The sequence below is a fragment of the Castanea sativa genome, chromosome 8, assembly GCF_040712315.1.
Source record: "Castanea sativa cultivar Marrone di Chiusa Pesio chromosome 8, ASM4071231v1".
Taxonomy (NCBI): Eukaryota; Viridiplantae; Streptophyta; class Magnoliopsida; order Fagales; family Fagaceae; genus Castanea; species Castanea sativa.
Genome location: NC_134020.1, coordinates 51,736,462 through 51,761,044, shown reverse-complemented (window position 1 = coordinate 51,761,044; position 24,583 = coordinate 51,736,462). Strand labels below are relative to the sequence as shown.

Here is a 24,583-nt window from a genome sequence, read left to right as displayed (position 1 = left end):
AAAATAAAATAATCCAATTTTCTTTCTTTGTCTTACAATCCCATGTGAACAAAACCACTTCAAAATATGAAACAATAAAAATATAATATAAAAAAAAGAAGAAGACAAATTTAGCGGAAATGCGAAATTGGCACTTGTAGTATTTTTACTTTGTAATGACCCAAAACAAAAACAACACAAATATTCGATTCAATTTGGTTGCATTATGTAATTCATATTTCCTTTTTCATTGTCGGAACGAAATAATTAATTTAATTTCAAGCACGAAATGAAATAAATTTTTTTTTATATAGGAGAAATGAAAGAATTAAACTCACGATATATTAGAGGGAGAAATGATGGTATAAAAAAAAGTTACAGTATTATATTTATTTTCTGATTTTTCTCTTATTTTCTTTTTAAATGAAATATATACGTATAGCTTAATATTCAATTAAAGTTATTTTTTATTTTAAAAAATTGGGTTTCTATAGTAAATATAAGTGTGATCCCCTTTCTATTTAATTATTATTTTATTTAGTATTAAATATGCCTACTAATGCTTAAATTTCATTAATAATAGGTTAAAATTTAAAAGTTCAATTTTAGGTAAACCTGACTTAATCTGACCCATTTGATAGGACTCATTTTAAAATATAGAGCAAGACTTACGTACAGTACTTAGGTGTTATTTTTTTAAAAAAAATTCTATCATGTGACTTTTTTCGCATAGATGAAAGTATATTTCTTAAATTAAATAGCCACATAGCAGAATCTTAAGATAAAAACTTAAGGAACAGCACCTAAAGTACTGTATATAAGTTTTGTCCTTCAATATAATAGGCAAATTTGAGATGGGTTTGTATTTTTCAAATATAATAAATAGGGATGAGTTTTGGATATAATTCCTAAAAATTTAGTGAGGCTTGGTATGTCAAATATGTTTGTGTCCCTAAGGGCATCACCAACAGTTTCTCCATAATTTTGTACTATTTGGACAATCAACAATAACTTTTAACTTTTACCTATCACTTTTTAAAAAATATCTACTAACAAATTCTCTATCATTTCCTCCATCTCATTTAAATATTATTTCTTCATCTTTTTTTAATCTTTCTTTATTTATTCCCACACAATCACAACAATGCTACTGCCACTGTCACCACCACGCCACTACCACTGCATCGCTAACCCACATCCACCACCACCACCACCATCACCATCAATCACCCTACCCCCACAACCAACACGACAACTACCACCACATCAGTCACAAAACCCAACCACTACCACACCCACACCCACACTCATCTAACCCACCACCACCAAGAAAGAAAAAAAAAAAAGAGCCACTACCACAACTCAACTACCACAAGCCATAACCCATCAGCCACTACCACTCAATCTCCACCATCAACAACACAAACACCACCCATACCCAAAATAATTCAACCAAAAAAATGACCAAAACGACCCACGGCCAAAACCCATCATCAAAAACCGATTAGAAACCCATCACCACCCACGACCGCACCGATCTTGCCGCCACAGCAACCATTTCTCCACAAAAACCATGCCACAACAACTACGCCGATCTGATGGGGTTGTCTCCATGCCGATCTGAGAAAGAGAGAGAGGAAGGAAGTGACGATTAGAAACCCATCACCACCCACAACTGTGTCAATCTCGCCGTCGTAGCAACCACTTCTCCACAAAAACCGCGCCAATCTGATGGGGTTGTCTCCATGCCGATCTGAGACAGAGAGAGAGGAGGAAAAACATTTGGATGAGAGAGAAAGAATAGTAAATTTAATACCATTAGCAATTTTTAAGGATAAAATAAGGGCATAGAGTTGCTACAGTGTTCTCTAAATTAAGAGAAGTATTGTAGCAACTTCAAAAAAAATTTGAAAAAGTTTTGTTGATAGAGAAGTTGCTGGAGGATAAATGGTAGCACTTTTTGGAGAAAAAATGGAGATACTGCATCTGTTGGATGCTCTAACAGCTAGTCACAACCATGACAGCATTTTAAAGTGTTTGTATCAACATTAGTCACCTTTTAAAGGTATATTTTCATTGTAAATTCTTTCATAGCAATTATAAAAATAATCATTATGTGCCTTTATCAGGCCTCTTTTGTTCCTTTGTTATTTTCATTGACTTTTCGACATTATTCTTAGACGATTGCCATGTTAAATTTAAATGAATATCTAAAATATATTTTTAAATGAAACTTTGACAGATATATATATATATATATATATATATATATATATATATATATATAGAAAATTTAAAAAAGAAAAAGAAGGCCCTTTCTGTCAAATAATGGCCATGGCAAGTAAGCTTTTTCACTATCTTTTTCTTTTTCTTTGGGCACATTTGTACTCTTAAAAAACACCTAATCATAACATAAAATTGTCAATCTCTGATCATTAATCAAGACCAATATAGAAGTGTCATCCATAATCAATCAGATGAATCTTTAAGCACACAATAAAGTCTTTTCCACTCCCATCCTTTCAATGATTTCAGATAAGATCACTGAAAGATGTGGTCCTAGTTGTTTTTTCTTATAAATCAGGCGTGCTTAATTAGTACCACTACAACCACTTTTCCACTCGAGGGTTTATCTGTTTAGCACTTGCCCAACACATTGTGTCATAGAAAAGGTGGTATGACTTTGGCATCTCAAAGGTGTACGTGGGGTTCCTATCCTTGCATCTTATAATGTATGCAATCTCTAGGAAATTCATGAGCACTTAGCTGAATTTGATTTTGATCACTTTACAAAGTACTAACTTAAAGCTCAACTCGTTAGAAAGAAAAAAACATATAATGTTTCGGCTATTAGGAGTTAGACACCTACATTTGTAAACTTGAGCTCAACTCGGTAGAAATAAAAGGTATATAGTGTTTTGTGTGTACGAAGCTAGACACCTATACATATGTGGGTGTCTAACTTCGTACACACCCGAAACACCATATATTTTCTAGCTAAAGCAAACTCCAATTTGGCTTCCACATGCTTAAGAAGCCATGCTTGCACTTTGCTTTCAAGTCTACTAGTATTAAAATGTAATTTATTCAAATTATGAACATAAATAAAATGTATGGATTAATGCATGTAGCTTAATAGGTGGGATAATGACTTGTTTATGTGATGATAATCTTACAATCAATGATTCTAATTAATTTGTGTAGGTCTTAGTTACATAACGATGGCAGAAAAATATGATTCCATCTCAAAGATGGTGATGATGTCCTTACATCCAAAGAGCAATCAATCATTGATATCATTCCCTCCCTTTAGGAAAAAAAAAATTACTTTACTATTTCGATCCACTAGGTTCATGCATGCAAGCGTGGACCATTTCCTCTAGAGGGCATTCGAATTCTTAAAGTTCTCTGAATCAATAGTGAAAACTGAAAAAGCATATGGGTGAGATTCCAAGGGCCCGTTTTGGTTTCACGGGCAAAAAAGATCCTTTATATATTTGTTTGGGATTTTTTTTTTTTTTCTTTTCTTTTCACTGTCTGTTTGGGTTTAACGATCTTAAGCATTTGAAACAATACTATCAAATAGCCTCACAGACCCTCACTCTTCTCTGATCTATAGAATAAGGTACACTACCATCACTTCTAGATTATAGTGTCCCATAATCCCTTTATCATTTCCATTCTAGTGTAGACTTTGCTTTCAACATCTCAATAATGGATCATGGGGGGCAGCTCTGTTGATGGCTTTGCGCAGCAGCTTCGGCCTCTGCTCTATTGCTACATAGCCACTAAATTTTATTTTATTATTATTTTTTTAATCCGTGCGTCTGCTATTGAATAGAGACAAAAATATATTGTTTAAAATTTTTTTTAAAAACAAGTTGTTTGTTTTGGGTAAAATTAATTGATTGAGCTTAATTATTTTAGCTTTACTATCAAGAGTTTTTGTTGTTGCGCTAATTTTTTGGGCTTGTATATTTTGTTTTACATTTAAGATTTATAAATTTTTTTTATAGTCTTTAAAATGAGGAAAATATTAGAACTTTAAACTTTTTTACAAATTGTTAATGTAGTGCATGGTGATTGGTAAGTAAAAAAATTGTGTAAGTGGTAGGCCTAGATGCAAATCAGTAAGAATTTGTTATCTCAACAGTTTGTAAAAATGTTGTAAAAATAATCAACTTTCCTTGAGCTAATCCCTAAGGTGGATAACTTGGAGGTATTTGAGGAGTTCAAACCTATTTCATTATGCAACATGCTCATAAAGAAAATCCCAAAATTTTTTTTAACATCGGCTTAAGGAAGTGCTTGATGAGTTGGTGGGTCCCCATTAGTCGACTTTCATTGAAGGCAGAGGAGCATCAATGAAAATTGATGATGCCGAAAAAATCACCAGTAAGCTGCAAACACTCCCAAACCGAAACAACACCTGCAAAAAGAAAAGAGATGACCTAACAGAGAGCACCGGTGTGGTGCCGGCTAAAAACCCTCCGAATGTCAAGTTAGAGTCTTTTTCACAACCCTAGAGTGCCAGAGTCGAGTTAATTATGCGTACCTTCATTTACGAGGGTTTTGGAGTATTTATATTGGTGTAGGGTTTCATCCATGCCTTGGCCAAGAAACCCTTTCCTTCTAGGATAACACTTCCTTCGGTTCTGCATTCCTTATAGAGTTTTTTTTCCATATAGGAGTCTTTTTATTATAGTCAAACGTGCAACGCAAGAACTCCCTTTATTCACACTTGTGTGGGGATCAAGCAAAGTCATATCAAACTTATCGCGAGACACAAGTTGATTCCGATTAGGAGTCCATGAAGCCCAATCAATACCGACGGAGACCAAATGCTACAACCGTCCACTACGCGTCCTCACAGCATTGACCCGTCGACCCTCCTTATGTCAACACCGCTCCGTCGTGCTTTACGAAGAAAGATCCGTCTCATATTTGATCCTCTTCAAAAATTAACATTCTTCTGGCTCACTAGCTGGTTAGTAACTTTCATAGAGACAAAGGAACTCCTAACAAGTTAGATATTTGCAAGGTGTACGACTCCGTTCATTGGGACGCTGTCTTCAATATACTAATATTTTAAAAAAAAAAGAATTGGAAGGCCATTCATACTATGCCTCCGTCTCTAGTTATGGGTGAGCTTGCCACAATAAATATGGGTAAAGATTAAGTCAATGTCCAATTGCTTTGGATCCATCCAGATGATGTTATGTATCATCATTTGGATGAGTCAAGTGCAACTAGACGCTGACCCAATCCAAGTGGATAAATGTTATTGTAAAGCTATCACTCTTTTATTTTATAGGTTTGGTCACCTTCATTCCCATCTTTTAGGTTAAAAGCCTCCATCATATGACTTTTTCATTTTTTGCCCCCACTGCATTTGTGTTTTTTGTCTAGTTCCACACTAAAAATATTAATGTCAAAATTTTAACTCTCTATGGTATCTAGGCCTGCAATTATTTACTGCAAACCTTACTAGTTTTGTTGTCAATCATATGGCACACCCGGTCCCATATTCATGTCTTCAATAAAGCACTTCCAATTTCCATCCAAGCAAACGAGGGCGACGTTTAAGGGTTTTATTTGGAATCATGGGCAAAAATGTGTTTGTATTTATTTTATTTTATTTTATTTTTGTTTAGAAGTTTGGTGAATTCTTTCAACAACAAAAAGAAAAAGTGTTTGGTGAATTGCAGTGGTTTTACGTGTTTAAATTTCTTGATCAATTTTGAAGATAACAAAACAAGGAATCAAATTTGTTATGGATGGGATTTACTTGAAACGAAGTATCACATAATCAAATAAGCATGTGAAATAAATTTTGCAACAAAATCAAACAAGTGTCATTTATCACTTCTTCACTAGTGTTATCCTCATTATACCATGCAGTCTATGATGATGTTGCATTAATCGTGATGGATTGAGAAAGTAATTGAATGATAATCGTGGATGAATGAAGAGATGGATATAGATACCAAAAAAAAAAAAAAAAGCAAAAAAGAAGGATATAGATGTAACAACATTTATAGTCATAATTCTTTAGTGTATACTAGTCTTGTTAAGTATTGTAGCTAATTAGAATTTTGGCTATTTGATGGATAATCCAATATATAGGTGCTTTTTTGGGGATTTATTAGATATATTGGTATGCAATGTTATTTAAGTTAATTCAAAAAAAAAAATTCGAGAGAAAGTTAATTAAATTAGAATGCTTTAAGGCACTAACACAAATTAGGTTTGCATCGCAACTCAACTACTCAAAGGTCAATATTTGAATGAGTTGAGTCATATCTTTTGTATTATGGTTTTTAGGTAAATATAATTTCAAGTCCTCCAATTTTATTTCAGATTTCAGTTTTGTGCTTTAATTATTGATTCTCTCAATTTGCTCTTGAATGTTTTAAAAGCCTTCAAACTACTAAGGCTCCGTTTGGTAGAGTTGTTTAACAACATATTTTCAGTTTTTAAACAACATTACACGCATTTCTACATACTTTTTTACCCACACGTATTTCAAAAAAATATAAACAATGTTACTAGAACAACATTAACAAAATGCCCTAATTGATTCTCTCAATTTGCTCTTGACTATTTCCTTTAATACTGGCTCTTGTAGTATCTCAATGGCTTGAATACTTATAACAAGTACCAAGACTATTTCCTTTAATAAAAACATAACCAAACTACTGAATAGTTAAATTATAGAAATAAGTAATAATTATTATATTACAAAACTTATTATAGTCTACCAAACGTACCCTGAAAAGAACGGAACAATACCTGCAAATGTAATAAACTATATATATATATATATATATATATATATATATATATATTTTTTTTTTTTTCGCCTATCCTTGTATTATTAATTTGGCACATTAAAGCTATTCTGAATCTCGTAAAATGGGAGACGATGATGCAAGTGACATCCTTACATGCAAAATACAATGGTACTCATGACATGGCTTTATATTAGGAAAAAAAAAAAAAAGACATGGCTTCGCATGTGTCATTTGACGCTGGGTCTAATTTTGTGGGATTTTATTTTGTTCTAAGTCCTAAAATACCACATTAATAAATAATAATAAGTGAAAAAAATGCCACACCAACAATTGTTAATTGTATAGTGATAGCAAGACGGCGTAAGGGTGACATTGAAGCTACAAAAACATTGAGGACTAAATTAACATATAAGATATTAATAATTAATGGACAAAATTGTAATCTAATGCATAATTCATGACTAAAATAATATTTTGACCTTGTAAATAAGGTCATATTATTCTTGTTATCTTTTTCAATTAAAGTCTATACTTCTTCTAAAAAAGTAATAATAATAATTGTGTGGGGCAAAAGGATCCTGGTGGGAATGTGGGCCTTTTGGGCCTTGTTAAAGAAGGCCGACCTGACCCTGGGGTTAGAGATTGTTGGTGCTATGGGTCGGCCTATACGCCGAGGATCCTAGGATCCAGCCGAGGATGGTTTTCCCCTCGGACTGACATCAAAGAACCTGAGACTTCATGGTAAAGATTAGGGAATGATACGGTCAAGACCAACGGTTAAAGGGAGAGAACCCTTGAATGTCCTAGAAGCGCCGATGTTGGAAGAATATCAAAGGTAAAGGCTGCTACCTCCACATTAAAGACCCTGCACCTACCACCCTGGCCGCATTAATGAGGAAGTGACACTTAAACAGTGGAAGGGAAACTTCTAGTTACTGTTCAAAGGCACTAAGAAAAGAAATATCTAGGCTAAGGGAGAAATTGGGGGGCAACACGTGGATAAAGTATTAAAAAGAGGAGTATTTAAGGAGGGACCGGGAGCAGAAACAGGACGGAACTTTTTGTAACCTAAAAAGAAGAAGGAAAAAGAGAGAGATATAATATAAGAACAGCTTTCGGCTTACGTCCGAGGAGGTCTATTTACATTACTCCTTTTTGTCTCTAAGTACTTGGAATCTTTAGTTTGTCATTTCATCCCTATACACTTCTAACCTGGGTTTCAAGCCCACACTCTACAAATTCTTATTGTTTAAGGCTCATTGGGTCTGAGCCCATAACTATTCTTGGGTCCAGGTGCAATTGTGCACTTACAATAATAATGTCAATACTATCTATAAATCAATACAAATAGTTCTACTATACTTTATATATCCTCATAAATTATACATAGGAAAAAAATGTATATTGTTGTGTATTAAATTATGAAGTTGATGAAAAAAAAAAACCTTAATTGTTCTAAGATATTGGAAGAAAATTAATTAGTTGAGTTGTTATTTTGCTATGTTTTGTGTTTTGAAACTATCTGGCAATATCAATAGATAACTGTATATGAAAGTTAGATTATCAAATTGTGTAAGAGAATGGGTGATGGATCTAATAGTACATTTAAGTGAAAAAGCCTAACAACACAAAAAATGAAAGCTTTAACACTTTAGTGTCAAAAGGGAGAGCGAGCATAACATGGAAAGTAAAGAAGATATGGAAAATACATGGAAAACTCTTTGGAAGGGATGAAAAACCACAAGTGAGCAAAGAGAATATCCCTTACTTTCTTTTGATTTCTATTATGTAAAGAAATTGAAGGTTTTTGTGCAATGGTGATGTTCTTTATGCCTTTTCTCTCTACCTCACTTTCCTACCTAAGCTTTCTAGCTTTTCTCTTGTTTTCTCTAGATACTTGCCCTAATGGTTTAGTAACATGTTCCTTTTATAGTCCAAAGAATGTTACTAGTTAGATGAGAGGTGTCAAACCGTAATTCTTCCATTTGAATCTTAATACAGCTAATATACTATGTAACAGTTGGAGGAAAGAGAAAGCACACCAATGTCAAGGTGGTAGAACTAAGGGCAGCTTTACTACTATGTGGGGGGCAAATCTTAGATAAGGAAAGGGATATCAGGGATGCTAGGAGTGATACACATGTATTTAATAGTAGTGTAGCACAAGCTTAGTTAGTAAGGAGTGTTCTATAGCATCTGACCATAGGAGGTGCAAATTTCACTATTTTCCAAGATGATCATGCCGTTGGCACGGACTAAAATTTCTCCTTCAGCCAGCGTTCCTTTTCCTTTAGTCACAATCTGCTCTCACATGCCTTAGTTGGTGTAATGTACAATAACATTGGCATAAATAGTGTTTATGAATGAGCTAAATAATAAATCACATTATATATAACCTTACGCCTCACCACCTCTTGCATCTTCTAATATCAGACTTATATTAGGTTTAGTTGTTTGTTATTATCAGACTTATATTAGGTTTAGTTGTTTGTTATTTGATGCATAAGTCATGTTACATTAAAAGAGGATCAAGTCATTTGCGTAGCTCAGTGATTCAATTGATTTCAAAGACGTTGCTTTATCAAGTTATTTTATTGGTCTCCAAACCATGGTTGTCAAAATCCCGATCTGGATCCTACGATCCTACGATTTTACGATCTCACCTGCTCAAAACGATTAAGATCTTTCAAGGATCTTTGCGATCGTTCAGGATCGATAGGATCACACGATTTTGACGATCCCAAACGACCTTTATTTCTTGTAATGTTTTTAAACTTAATAGATTGCTCAGTTGGACTTAAATGAAAAATAAAATCCCAATAGACCAAAATTTTCAACTCTAATGTAGAGAGTGTGCCAGTTGGATCCGAATAAAAAATATTCCAATAGAGTGTCATGTTTTGAGATTTTTGACCTCTTTAAATAATGCTTATAAATGAATATAGTGATGTATGGTAATTATATTAATGAATGTATAATTTATGTGATTATTTAACACACAAATGCTTATTTTTTTTGTTTTTTTTTCAAATAATATAGGATCTTACGATTTACGATCCGATCCTACGATCTACGATCTCACCTATCTCCTACGATCCTACGTAGGATCCCGATTTTGACAACCTTGCTCCAAACTGATACTTCTTCTTGCCAATCAAATCAAATATGCTATTGATTTGCTTGCTTTTTTAGATCATTTTTAATTGTGTTATGTTAAATTTTCAGACCTTGTTAATGTATATTGAATAATTTATTTAAACACATTTTTTATAATTAATATGAGTATTATGGCCGTGAGATACACAATATAATTACAAATAATATTTGACAAATAGAGTGAAATTGTTATTAAAAAGATGATAAGAACAAAAGACTCCATGTATTAAACAACTATTAATAAAAAAAAGTTAATAGGAAAACTATTATTAAAAATGATAAATGTCAATTAAGTAAGATATCTATTTGGAGCAAACACAACATATAGAACTTAACTTTTATTATATAGTATATGATTTGAGAGTCTTATATTTTTATTGTTTATCTCTAAAAAATAAGTTAGGCAAAAATACAACAATACCTAAAAAGAAGAAGAAGATATATATAATGATTTTTTTATAAAAAATTTGATTAAAAATTGCATTTGATCCCATAAAAACCCAACCTATGAACAGGCATAATGACAAGTTGACAACAATGAGTGTTGGACAACATCAATTAGAAAAAAAGGTGATTTGTGCATTGGGCTTTGCATGGGCTCAAGTTCACCCACCACCACCTAAGATTCCAAACAGTTCATCCACTTGCACAAAGCCGAATCCGAAACCGGAAAATACATCTCGAACCGCTTTAATTTCGGGTCACACACCGAATACGGATCTAATTCGGGTCGATACCGTTATTTCAGACAAAATCAAATTGAATCACTCTCACAGTCTCACTGACACTCTAGGGTTTATCTACTTCTTCTTCTTCTTCTTCAGTAGCTCCCTGAAAAACCCTAGCCCTCAAAATCTCCAAATAACAGATGCCTCAAAACGATGACGTTCGGTTCACTTCGTCGTCTCTGAAAATCCCTCTCAATCCTCCAAAGCCCTCGCCTTTCAATTTCCCGTTCGGCTCCCAAATCGCGAAGACCCGAAACTCGCTCGCTCAGCTCGTCGACTCGGTCAGGACTCGCTCCGAGTTCAAGCAATTCAATTTCTCTCGTTTCTGGAACCGCCTTGCCGAGTCGGCTCACTCCGCGTTTCCGTCTCGGGATCGGCGATCGTCTCTCCTCTGCTCGGCGTCGCTGTCTTTAACTCGGTCCGCCGAGTCGGCTCAGTCCGAGGACAAGCAGTATGAGAGATTGTTGTTTGTACCGAAGTCGGCGCTTCTCTGTTCGGCTTCGTTGGCTCTGACTCGAGCCGCCGACGAGTCTTCTTCTTCTTCTCAGAAGGGGCTGAATCCGAGCCGGAGCGATGAGGAGAGGGTGCTGATCAGTGAAGTGCTGGTGAGGAACAAGGATGGGGAGGAGCTCGAGAGGAAGGACTTGGAAATGGAGGCATTGCAGGCGCTGAAGGCGAGCCGAGACAACTCGGCACTCACTGTGCGCGAAGTTCAAGAGGATGTGCATAGGATCATATACAGTGGATACTTCCAGTCGTGTATTCCAGTCGCCATGGACACGCGTGATGGCATCAGATTGGTGTTTCAGGTATCATTTCTATTGGTTTCATCAATCAGCATGAGAAATATATAGACTTTTGAAATGGTTTTGTTAGAAAGTAATTGTTTTGTCTCTAGGAATTGACATATAATGATTTGGCCATTAGTATTTGTATTTAGATATCATGTTGGTGTTGGATTATGGGAAGAAGTGGAAGAATTTTGAAATGATTTTGTTAGAAAGAGTTATTTATGAGTGTAATGGTTGTGAGTTTGGGTTCAAATTGATAGGAGAGAAGACGAAGATATTGATGAGGATGAGTTTGCGTTACAAGGTGTTAGTTTTAGCAGCATTTATGGGAAAGACAATAGAGAATGTTAAAAGAGAATTTATGGTATGGGGAAGTCATTTCTTCCAAAGAGATAGGAGTAGGACCTCGACTTTGCACTGGAGTATGAGGCTATGAGCCATTCTCTTTTCATCTAGCGTGACTCCTTGTTTCATGAAAGAAGAAAAGTAAATCCCGCATTGTGTAGTGAATGTTTTCTTTGAAGCATTAAATTTTATTGAAGAGGAGTTACCTTATGTACATTGGAAGAATATATATATATAGGGGGCTCCTAATGAATTAAAAAGAAGGAAAATTACAATATAAAGAGTAGGTACAATTACCTAGTGAACCCCGAACACAAACAAAATAAAAGTTCACAATTTCATAAGCAATGTCCCAATGCAACAATAATTGTTCTATTATCTCACTGTTACTTCTACACATTCAACACCAATGTATCAAAGTTATTCCTCTGTTAATAGAAGTGTCACCCCCAAGGGTTAGACCAATTGACTGGAGACAACGCGTTAGGAAGCAGGGGTCACTAGTTTGAGTTTCCCCTTTCTCCTCTTGAAGATTGTGAATTGACATCTGTTTCTCATGCACGTGCTGATTTTTTCACCGTATTTGCCTTTTTATCTTTGAGGTGTTTATATTGTGACATTTTGTATCTATCAAAAAAAATATTGTAACATTTTGTGAGTAATCTTCTGTGAAAAATGTACATACGTATCCTAACCATTTTAAGAAACATGTTCTTAATTTAGTTCAGCATGTTATAAAATTTAATATTGGTTTTATTGTCGCATAAGGTAGAACCAAACCAGGAGTTCCAAGGGTTGGTATGTGATGGAGCTAATGTTCTTCCAGCCAAGTTTCTAGAGGATGCTTTCCGTGATGGATATGGTAGGTTTTCTTATATCTTCTTATATGTGTATCTGTGTGGATATGCGTGCATGTATATGATTATATTTGCCTATTAGGTCTGCTGGTCTTGAAATGTGCTCATCAGAGACCTTTATTGTTTTTGAATTTTGGTGTCAAGTTGTGCAGGAAAAGTGATCAATCTCAGGTGTTTGGATGAAGCAATAACTTCCATTAATAAATGGTATGCGGAGCGGGGCTTTTTTGCCTTGGTGAGTGCTTGGTTTCTGAAAATATATTATGTTTACTCTCTTTAGGAATGTAGAGTTATTTTTCTTTGTGCTGGTAGGAATTTTGAATTGATTTTCTGGAGACATGATATTTACCTTGGTTTGTGAAGACAACTTCTCATATTAATGGATAATTGTTTTTTATCGTTCTCAAAGGTTTCAGATGTTGAGATTCTCTCTGGGGGTATTCTTAGGTTGCAAGTTTCTGAAGCTGAGGTCAATAATATCTCCATACGTTTCCTTGATAGAAAGACGTAAGAGTTGCCTATTTGATTTACATGCATGCATATTTATCGAAACAAAATTTACATGCATGCATCCATTCATTCCTACACAGTATTGGTACCATACATTACATAGCAACAGCAGTAGTGGTAGGAATTCATGATTAATTTGTGTCATTGCTATGACTTCAGTGGTGAGCCAACTACTGGGAAGACAAAGCCCGAAACAATACTTCGGCAACTTACAACCAAGAAGGGACAGGTACTTCATCTGTCTTGATAATGTCACGCTCTGTTTGTTTTGATGTAAAATATTTTCCGTAAAATATTTTCCCGTTTTCAAGTGTTTGATTGCATGTAAAATATGGTCAAAATTGTAAAATATTTTCCTTTGACTAAAACTTGGTGTGTAAAAACTTGTAAAATATTTTACCAAAAAAACAATTGTAAAACATTTTACAAAAATCTCACAGCCTCACACCCGACTCTTTCTCCCCCTTTCTCATACTTTACTCATCCTCTGTCACACATGTCCAAACCAGCAACAACACCCACTGGCACGCCACTCTTCGCTCCACTTCACCAGCACCCTTTGCTGCTCTTCGCTCCACTTCACCAGCACCCTTTGCTGCTCTTCGCCTCCATTCTGGTGGCACCACCATCAAATCTCAGCTTGTTTTGTCATCGGAGAAGTCGCTATGAGAGGCCCAAGGTGAGCCTTATCACCGTTGCTCGTTGCTCGGATCTGGGTTCAAATCTAGAAACACCGCCGCTAAGATCTTTGATCTGGAATCACTGAGAGTGAGTGGGTTTTTCGTTCCTTCATGATCTAGGTTTTTGGGATGGCTTGGGGGTTCCAGTGGGTGGCTGGCTTTTGTTGATTTTTTCTCTTTGATTTGTGATTTAGGTGGCTAGTGGTGACTCTAGTGATTGGGTTTATGGTGGTTGTTGGTTTGTATTTGCATTTTCTAGTATTGAGGTCAATCCAAACACTTGAAATTTTTTTCCTGAAAATGTTTACATGTAAAATACTTTACATTCGAAAATATTTTATGTTGAAACAAACGGAGCATCAGAGTAATTCTTGAGGAATGGGCGTTCTTATGTTGGGAAGAACCTGCAATGACATGAGCATCTGCTAATGAAAGAGGCTTTGCTTTTTTTGTGCATTCAAGAGTTTCTCTTGCTTCTGGCTCTTTTCTTTCTTTCTTTTTTTTTTTTTTTTAAATATATATATATATATATATATTTTTATCATTTTCATTTCTTAGGAGAAATAGATATTCTTGCTTGTTATTCATGATCACAATATTGTACTTTAGGATGTTAATTTTAACTTTGACTAAATTATAATCTGAAGCAAATTGCTTTCCCTTTTTTGCAATGAATGGGTCTTCCATGTGGAAAGATTTATTTGGTACTCGCTGATTGATAAGGTTTTTTGCATCTTGAATGATCCTTCTTCAGGTCTACAGTATTCTTCAAGCAAAAAGAGATGTAGACACTGTATTAACTATGGGAATCATGGAAGATGTTAGCATTATTCCCCAGCCTGCAGGTGGTGAGTTAAATCTTCCTTTCTTAATCATTCCCTGTCGAGGTATATTTATTTTGCAATTAAGATATTATACAGCACGGTAAGCTAACTTATTCTTTGATATACTAAATAGTTCTATTACAAGTCTAAATCTTGAAAAATGATTGTTATTAAGGATTCAATTTGGGTATCCAATTAAATTGTTTTCTCTTGAGAGAAGGAATTCTTTCGAGTAATAAATAATAATATTATCCCTGGAATCCTATGTCCTCTCTGTTTCCAAACTAGTCTGGATTTCATAGTTAATCCCTAACCTATTTGGTAATATGAAACATTTGTATGTAGGAACATCCTGGATTGTTCATGTTTATGTGTAATTCATATATATATATATATATATATATATATATATATATTTTGAGGATGCTTATAAAAAAAAAAATTTTGAGGTCAAAGGATAAAAAAAAAAAAAATCTGTTAGTCATAGTGAATGCATTAACAACAATAAGCCATCATCTACTACCACCAGAAGAACCCCAGTTGGACTATAAAACTGAAAACCACTTCTTTTCTGGTTCTTTATTCTGCCTAGTTTTTGAACCATGATAAATGCCAATATAAGAGCATTCTCATCAAGGATCTCAAAAATTTTAGCATTTAGCATCTCAAAAAGCCACTTTATTTATTTTAACACCTCATTTTACAATACATCAAACATAAAAAATTCTATATTTTTTTACCAATTCATTTAAATATTCTTTTTATTATTATTTTTTTTAATCTTCAATATATATTTCTTTCCCTCTCTTCCTCTCTGTCACTCTCAACCAAGCAAACTCACACTCACCTTCTCCACCCAGCAAAACCCATACCCACCCCAACCACCACCATCGGGAAAAAAACACCAAACTCACTCACCTTCTCCACCCAGCAAACACATACCCACCCCATCCACCACCACCGGAAAAAAAACACCAGCCACCCATACCCACTTGTCTATCTAACAAACTCACACACTTCCATCTCAAACCAGCAAACCCATATCCATCTTAGCCACCACCACTGAAAAAAAAAACACTAGCAGAAGTGGAAAACCCAGAAAAACCCAGAGACCCACAGAGATTCACCACAAAACCCAGGAAAAAAACAGCATCCACAAAACCCAAAATCGGTGACCCATGGAGACCCAAAGAGATTCAAATCAGTGATCCATGGAGACCCACAGAGATTCAACACAAAACCCAAAAAAACAATATCGACCACTGGAGATTCAAAGACAACACCACAAAACCCAAAATCTTCGGTTTTGAGATGAGAATTTGGGTTTCAAGATTGGGTTTTTGGGTTCGGTCAAAGGAAGAAGATAAGCAGTTGGATTTGTGATTGTGGGTTCGATCAGGAAGAGAATGCTTGGGTTTGTGATTGTGGGTTCAGTCAGAGGAAGAAGAGAAGAGGCTGTGTTTGTGATGGTGGGTTCGGTCAGAGGGAGTAGTGAAGCGTAGATGGGTTTGGCGGCATGGTTGAGGGAAGGGAAGCATGGCTTGGGTTGAGGGAGAATGAAGAAAATAAAAAAAAAAACACAGAGGAGGCAGAGGCGTAGGCGTGGGAGAAGAGAACCAGAAAAAAAATGAGGGAAAAGAAGAAGGAGATAGGCGCGAAAAGGTGGAGCGTGTGAGAGGAAAAGTGAAAAGGGGACACACGTGTTTTATTAAACAAGTATTTTTTTTTAACATCTTGCTACAGTGGGCTGCTAGAGATAGCAGCCCACTGTAGCTAGATGTCAAAAGGAATAGCATTTAGCATTTTTGATGGAGTGTGCTTTTTACAAATTTGATGTTAAAATTTAGCATTTAGCATTCTTGATGAGAATGCTCTAATGATCTTATGTGTGCATTCTTAAGTGGAGATGCTTCTATGTGTTAATATGTGCTTCAATTTGTTTTTTCTTACTATTTGCCTTTTCGAATCTTATTTATTTACTTTGACAAAACTGCACTTTTGATCCTTAATATTTGATTCTGTTTTCATATTGGTCCTGTTGTTGACTCCTGTTAGTAATCTGATTTTGAAGTGCCAGATAAGTAGTGTCCATTAAGCCATGTCACCCATATACTGCTAGGTGACCAGATTACTAATGGAAATGGGTGGCAAGGCCATTATTAATATGAAATCAAACATGAAGGGCCAAAGTGAAAATTTTGATTGTAAAGGAGCCAAAAATGTACTCTAGTCTCATTTTTAATCGTCAAATTTTTTGCCCCAACATAACAGACACTGGTAAGGTTGATATGGTAATGAATGTTGTTGAGCGTCCAAATGGAGGTTTTTCTGCTGGAGGTGGAATATCAAGTGGGTAAGTGATGTTAGTTTAAAGGGCACTTTCATGCGTAAAATCTGACCTAGCTTTCTTTTATTTCTAAATTTCAATTTTTAATTTTTAATTTTTGTGCTGTATAATATTTACCTGGTGATATTTCAATTTATAGGATCACAAGTGGCCCTCTATCAGGACTCATTGGAAGGTAAGCTTACTAACTATATTATCTGATTGGTACATTTTTCCAATTTTATTTCTTCTTTCTGCTTCATTACATGACATTTGTGCATTGTTATGTGTATTTTAGCTCAAAGGAACCTTCTATATCTATAGGAATAAATGCAGTTGTTTTGATGCACTTATAACTTGGGACAGAAATGACCAGTTTAAATGGTCTATTTTTTAATCTAGAGGTAAGCCATAGGTTTACAAAATGATCTGAGCAAAAGTGTGTTAACTTACTTGCACATTGGCCTCACATTGAAGTGCTTATCTCAACGCAACATTACATGGTGAATGCAATTCTTGAATTTGCACCCACAGTGACACCTGTATGTGAGTTAATATTAAATAGTAACCAACATAAGTTGAAGTTGGTGGGTTATGTCTCCTTGGTCTAACTCATCAATTTGTTAGTCTTGGTTGGTTATATTGCATATCATACAAATTGTAGCATGTTTGGCTTTTCGTCACAGATTTGTCAGGGTTACCAGCACCACTGCACTACTTGTGCTAATACTGATTGTTACAATTTTTGATAAGTGGATTGGTTTCAATCTTCTGTGGGAGCTCTGTTTGCCTTTCTGCTACACATTTTAACGTTAAAATCTTCTTTTGACTACCATATGGACTTATATTGTTAATTGTTGTTTAGTTCCATATTCTCTAATATTTTTTCTTTGATAAGTAATATAATTTTTATAGAAAGAAAAAAGGGTGAAGCCTGAAATCACTGGTAGAATATAAGAGCCAAGCAACAATTTAAGAACTAAAATTACAAAAATCAAGAAACTCCAAAGAAGAACAATTAAAATCATCAACGTTCCTTTACCAATGAAACATGAGCTTGAATTGAAGGTTCTTCAATTCCTTCAGCCGATCCAATGTTATGTTCATGCCAAATAAACCTCATTAAATGTAAAGGAATGGTGTCCCACATAATTAAGGTAGCCAAAGGCAAAAGGCCACCTTAAGGTGCCAAGGCCTTGTATTGCTTGAAGCACGAGGTGACAAAAAAGTGTTAGCCTGATTAGAGGCATTAAATTCTAAATATAATTATTATACATGTAGAACTTGAATCATATGTACCTAATGTATCGAAAATTTGGAATCTCATAATCAAGTGTGTTTTAACTGTGTTGCATGAAAAATTTAGGTCTATTATTACATTTCAAAATAGGCTTAACATGATTTTGGCTCTAATAATTATAATAAATTAATTAATCTAACAATAAGTTTTACAACAAGCTTCTGGAGGTTATTTAATCTAAAAATAGGTTTTTTAACAAGTTTCTGCAAATTAATAATCTAATAATAGCTATTACAATTTAAAAAATGGTTTAATTATTAAAAAAAAAAAAACAGTCTCTCGCCTTAGTGCCATTTTCATTGCTTAAGGTGGTTGCCTTGCTCACCTAGGCTGTAAAGGTGAGCACCTCACTAATGGCTTTCTCACCTTAGAGCCTTAGAGGCACCTTAGTGGTGCCTTAGCATGCCCAGGTGCCTAGGTGAGTGCTTGGCTTGCCTTTGACTAACATGCAGGCTTGCCTTTGACTAACATGCACATAATTGGGCTTTGATGGCCCCTGCAACCATCTCTCTGAAATGTAAGAATATCTTTCACCAAGAAAGCATGGCTCCAAAGCACTAACTAATGAGAAAACCATAGACCAAAGGTTCCTTTAGCTGGAGTGCAGTGTAGGAGAAAATTGTTAATAGTCTCCCACATCCAATCAACAATGATAATGTTTATTTGGTAAAAAAAAAAAAAAAAAAAAATTCTGGTCATAACATCTAGTGTTACACTAGATAGTCTAGATTTTTGCGACTTTGCATTTAAGATGTTTAGCTTATTTCAATTGCAGCTTTGCGTACTCTCATAGAAATGTTCTTGGAAGAAGCCAGAAACTCAATATTTCTTTAGAGAGGGGCCAGATTGACTCAATATTCCGTATAAACTACACAGACCCATGGATTGAAGGAGATGACAAGCGGACATCCAGAACAATAATGGTTCAGGTAATCTTTTTTTTTTTGGGGGGGGGGGGGGGGTTGGGGATTGTCTGATTACTATGAATTTCTTGATGGTAGGAAGCTGAATATCACACAACCTTCTTTTTTTTTTTTTTTTTTTTTCTTTTTTTCACCTCAATATTTCTTCTTTCCAGAATTCAAGGACCCCTGGAACTCTTGTTCATGGTGACCAACCTGCTGGTAGTAGCCTGACCATTGGCCGTGTCACTGCTGGTATAGAGTTCAGTCAACCAATCAGGCCAAAGTGGAGTGGAACATCAGGACTTTTTTTTCAGGTAATTTTATAAAAATAACCATATTCATTACTGGTTTAGATGAAAAATAGGATGATTTCTAAACTGGGCAGTACTGTTAAGGTGTTGAATACCTTTATAGAGCAAACTACAGTTCAGGTGGAATGTATTTCCACTGGGCCATATGTAGAAATTATATATGTTGATATTGTACTGGGATTGCAGTTTTTATGGTGTATCTGGAAAATCAGAAAGTGAAAAGATTGTAGTTTATAGTAAATTGGCTTTGGTTATGTTGATCATGTGGCACCAGATCCCCAGCTTCTGTCCTGTGCACATTGGACATTGGACGAGATCCTTACCCAAATTTTTTCTGTATAATTATATGTTCTTTGTATTACTTACGCTAAAAATATTTGTTATTTGTATCACTTCTAATTAAAATCTTCATCGTTCCAGCATGCTGGTGTTTATGATGAAAAGGGAGATCCTGTTATCAAGGATCATTTCAGCAGTCCTCTTACTGCAAGGTATTTAGTTTAAATGTTGATACTCTGAACTTTTATAAATTTGATTACCAAGTGTTAGTGGAATTATACAGAAGAGCTCCAATATACTTCTGATCCGATATTGGTTCATTTCCCTATTTGTTTTTGCAGTGGCAAAATCCATGACAATATGCTGCTTGCTAAATTTGAGAGTGTTTACACTGGATCCGGTGATCATGGTTCTTCAATGGTTAGACATTTAGTCTTTTTAAAGTTATAATTCTCACTATATCTGTGACCCTCGTATTCGTTTGTCTTGTAGTTTGCAGTCAGCATGGAACAGGGACTTCCTGTTTTGTCCGAGTGGTTGTCTTTCAATAGAGTAAATGCTCGTGCCAGGAAGGGTGTAGAAATCGGTCCTGCTCGCCTTCTTTTAAGGTATAGTGACTAACAAATAATTTGAAAGGCTTTTTTCCTATAAAAATAAGGCTGGGGGATCTTCTTTATCTTAATTCCCTATTATTTTTGTTATTCATTGTAAGTATAGCAAATGATCTGGTTAGTTTGCTAATTTGCTTGCATTTTTCATTGCTAGTTTGTCTGGTGGTCATGTGGTGGGTAATTTCCCTCCGCATGAAGCCTTTGCCATTGGTGGAACAAACAGTGTTCGAGGTTATGAAGAAGGTGATGTGGGCTCTGGTCGATCTTATGCTGTTGGTTGTGGAGAAATATCTTTCCCCATGGTAAGTGGTCCTATTTCCCCCCGCATGGGGTTGGGCTTTTAAGCATCTTGTCATTGGCATATTAGTATTGGTCTTTGGCATTTTAGGCATAATTTATGTTTACTTTAATTTTTCGAAATTTATAATAACTCTCAAAATTTATAAAAACATATAAAAAAATCTGAGTTTTTTCATTCAAATGAAAAAACTGGAGTTTTTTGTACACTAAGGACATGCATGCAGGAGTGTCCGTGTCTGACATGGAAATGTTGGGGATTGTGGTTGTCTGTGCTACTTATTGTGTAATTTACCAATAAAAAAAATAGTATTGGCATTCCAAGTCAATAGCTTTCAGCTTAGCTACATTGTCATATTGTTTTTAACATATAACTCTGGTTAGATTTGCCTGATTAGAGTTAAATAAATGCAAGACTACCTGATGGATTTCAAATAGTGGTTCAAAGCAAAGAGCAGCAAGTTGAGGAAAAGAGCAGAATAGTAAACAACCAAATAAAAGAAATCCTAGATGTGCAATTTTTTATTTTTTATTTTGATGACGTGGAACCTCACCTAGGGCCCTTTGGACCCACTCCTAGGTAATCTAGAATTGTGTATCAGGTAATCTAGGGGAACTCCTATTGGGGACAATCAAGGATGCTTGGGTCTATAACCCATCCTAAGCCTCCAACCACTAGGTTGTGTGCAATTGATTTTTCAAACCCTGAAAAGTTTTAGATTCACAGGCGTATGACAAGATATGTATAAGAATAAATTGTAAAGCTAGGAGCAAAGAAGAAGGGATGGTGTATATTGAAGTGTTGCAGATTATATGTAAAAATTGAAGGGAAAGATTAAAGTGGAATGGATGAACTGGAGAAACGGTTTCAAGAGTTTCACACATAACTATCATGTTTTCATGAGTTTTTTTGAAGACTAGCCATACTTTGTGGATTGAGGTGTGGTGAGGTCAACAATTATGAATTTGAGGGTTGTGTAAAATCATTATTCTTCTGTTTAGTAGTGATTTGTTATAAATTAGAGGCACTTGCTTTGCAGTGGAAGTTAATTAAGGACATCTCTTGGCTGTGAGTATTATATTGAAGGCCAATGATTGTAAATGATATGGCCCTTGATAGAGCATGATAGTAGAAAAAGGATTTGTGTAGTTGACCACTTGACCTCAAGTTGCTCATATATGTTAGTTGAGTTAAATTTGAGCAATATTTTAAATAATAGTGTAAATTTTATAATAGAAGATTATCCTAAAGTCCATCAGAGTGAAGCAACCAATGAACTAGATAATTCCTGTATGGAAGGAATTTAATGGTCAAAATTTTGAAAGTGGCCAAATTACTGAACTCTCTGAAATGAATGATTAAATAAACCAGGAAATTTTTTAGCTAGATTGATGACTTAGTCATCGTACTTGTTTTAATCTCAAAAGATAATAACGAATAAAATGCAAAATTTAGAAAATTGCATGATTTCCATAAGTAGGTGAATATCCTAATTCCATCTTTCCCAGATACTAAAATAAGGATTAAGATTTAAGCATTTATTTTTTTGGAAGAATTTTTCTGTTGGGCGATTTATTAAAAAAAAGGTGTTTGGTTGGGGGAATTAGGATAAGGGGGTGGGTTGGCATTTAGAATGTTGTCTCTATAAGTGCTAGGTGGAGGGTGAAGTCTTGGTTCCAATACCCATTGGGGAGTGTGTAACTTACCAATAAAAAAATGGTTACACATAGAATTCCCTTGTATCTTTGATTCCCCACTTGCTTCTTTGCTTAGTTTCATATTATATTTTGTTCTCAATCTGTTCCAAGCCTAGAAAAGGAGGATTGCAGTAGGTTGATGGTTAGCGTAAATTAAGTCATTTTATATGAATTATTGTTTGTAAGCATGGTTGTTGAGTTTCTTGATACACAATGATAATTATTACCCGGGAATACTTTAAAATGTTTCAATTATATGCATGTGTCATTTTGCATTTGTTAAGATAACCAAAAAATGAAAAAAATCACCACCTAGTCAACACCTCTTCACTTTGTCCAGCACCTCTCTGCTATCATTCACCCTCTCATTGTAGCTTTACTTGTAACTTGTAAACAATTATAATTTTGACTTCGATACTAATTGTTTTGCAGTTGGGGCCAGTAGAGGGAGTTTGTTTTGCTGACTATGGCACAGATCTTGGATCAGGCCCAACTGTGCTTGGTAGGTGGCTTTTTTGTTTGTTTAATTTACACTTCTTTGGGTTATTTGTTTTATTTACCTAGTCAATATTGCAGTTGTTTTTGCCATACATAATTTCAATGATTATGAGATGACCAAAAGAGAAGTTTGAAAAAGGGACAGTAACTCTGAGAGTTGAGTGCCTTTTCTGCTCCTCTTGCCATACGCAAGTCCGCCAATTTTACTGTTTGCTTGAAAAGATCAACCATGTCCTGTGATATGTTGGTCTGCAGAGTTGAATAATTATAAATCCTCAATGGCAAGCAGGAGAGCACAAATGTTGTCTTTTGGAATGAAAACTTTGAACAATAAAGTGGGCAGTAGAATTTTATGACCTTCGCACACCTTTTTATCTTGAAAAGAATATTTGTTCAAAGCAATTTAGACCAGCTTCAGGTGCTGAATATATTATTCTGGATCAATTAAAATTTTAAAACTCTCATCTCATTTGTACATTTTTCATCGCTTAAATGTGTCCCCCCGACCTTTTTGCGCATTGCAGGATACTTTCCCCTCAATTTGTTGCTTGGGCTACAATTTCAAAAAATATATATTTTTTTTCTTTTCTTGTTAGGTGATCCTGCTGGAGCAAGGCTGAAGCCTGGAAGTGGATATGGATATGGGTTTGGCATCCGAGTTGACTCGCCATTGGGCCCTCTACGTCTTGAATATGCATTCAATGACAAACATGCCAAGAGATTTCACTTTGGGGTTGGTCATCGGAACTAAGGTCCTTTTTGTATTGTAGTACATTCTCTGTTGGATGCTACTTGCAATTGTTCTTCTCTCTTATTTTTATTAATTTTTTTAATATATAACTAAATTATAATATTTTTTTGTTGAGTTGCAAGTCTTTTTTTGTTTTGTTTTGTTATCTCATCATTTTCAACATTGAATGCCTCCTTGGATTGCTTCCCATCTTTCCCGCAATCACATGGATGCATTTCTTCTTGTATAAGTTGAATTTTATCCTTTTTATTTTTATTTTTTATGTTGGAAAACTTGGTCTAAGTTTTAAGTTTTGCATTTTTGTTTTTCCATTTGAAGAAATCACTTTTCGCCTTGAGTAAAAATATATCCTAGATAGGCAATTGAAGAACTACTAAGCAGAAGCAGCAATTATGGGCATGCATGTGGCCGTATGTGTAGTTGGTTTCTCACTTAACTTGTGAGCTGTGACCCAAATATAATTGAACATCGGTTTTACCTGCTTCTTGGAGTATGATTGTACGTGAAGAATGTGGCTTTCCTATATTTTGTCAAGCTTTATCAAGAAGGATTCAGCTAATAATAGAAAATCAAGATAGATTGTTCCCCACCCACTTTATTAACATGTTATATTTCAACTTACCAAAGGACATAGGACTGAAGTGACATTGCTTATCTTTTAGTACGAGTGTGCCTTGAAGGAATGAATGTGGGAATTCAATGCGTTATGAGTTGTGAACAACCTAAACACCTAATCTTCATGGACTACAATCAACCCTTTGAAACATAAAATGTTTTAAAAATGACTTGAAATGGGTTTTAGCATGAGTGTGCAACCTCTGAATCGAAGGCCTTTATCTCGAGTCTAAATCTTCTATTTTTTTTTTTTTTTTGTTCTATTATATACTCTATAAATAAAAACATGTCACATGTTTATTTATTTTATTAAATACTAAATTTATGT

General features: G+C 35.0%; 1 protein-coding gene across 1 annotated transcript; it reads left to right on the top strand.

The window, feature by feature from the left end:
* The first annotated feature begins 10,712 nt into the window (after positions 1–10,712).
* Positions 10,713–23,754, top strand: LOC142607651 (outer envelope protein 80, chloroplastic). Its single transcript, XM_075779218.1, has 16 exons — positions 10,713–11,466; positions 12,562–12,655; positions 12,803–12,885; positions 13,060–13,157; positions 13,320–13,389; positions 14,595–14,688; positions 16,936–17,017; positions 17,151–17,186; positions 19,066–19,219; positions 19,369–19,509; positions 19,927–19,997; positions 20,127–20,205; positions 20,278–20,393; positions 20,551–20,698; positions 22,824–22,893; positions 23,486–23,754. The coding sequence occupies exons 1-16, from the start codon at positions 10,798–10,800 to the stop codon at positions 23,638–23,640; spliced, it is 2,160 nt and encodes a 719-aa protein (XP_075635333.1). The 5' UTR covers positions 10,713–10,797; the 3' UTR covers positions 23,641–23,754.
* Positions 23,755–24,583: the final 829 nt, after the last annotated feature.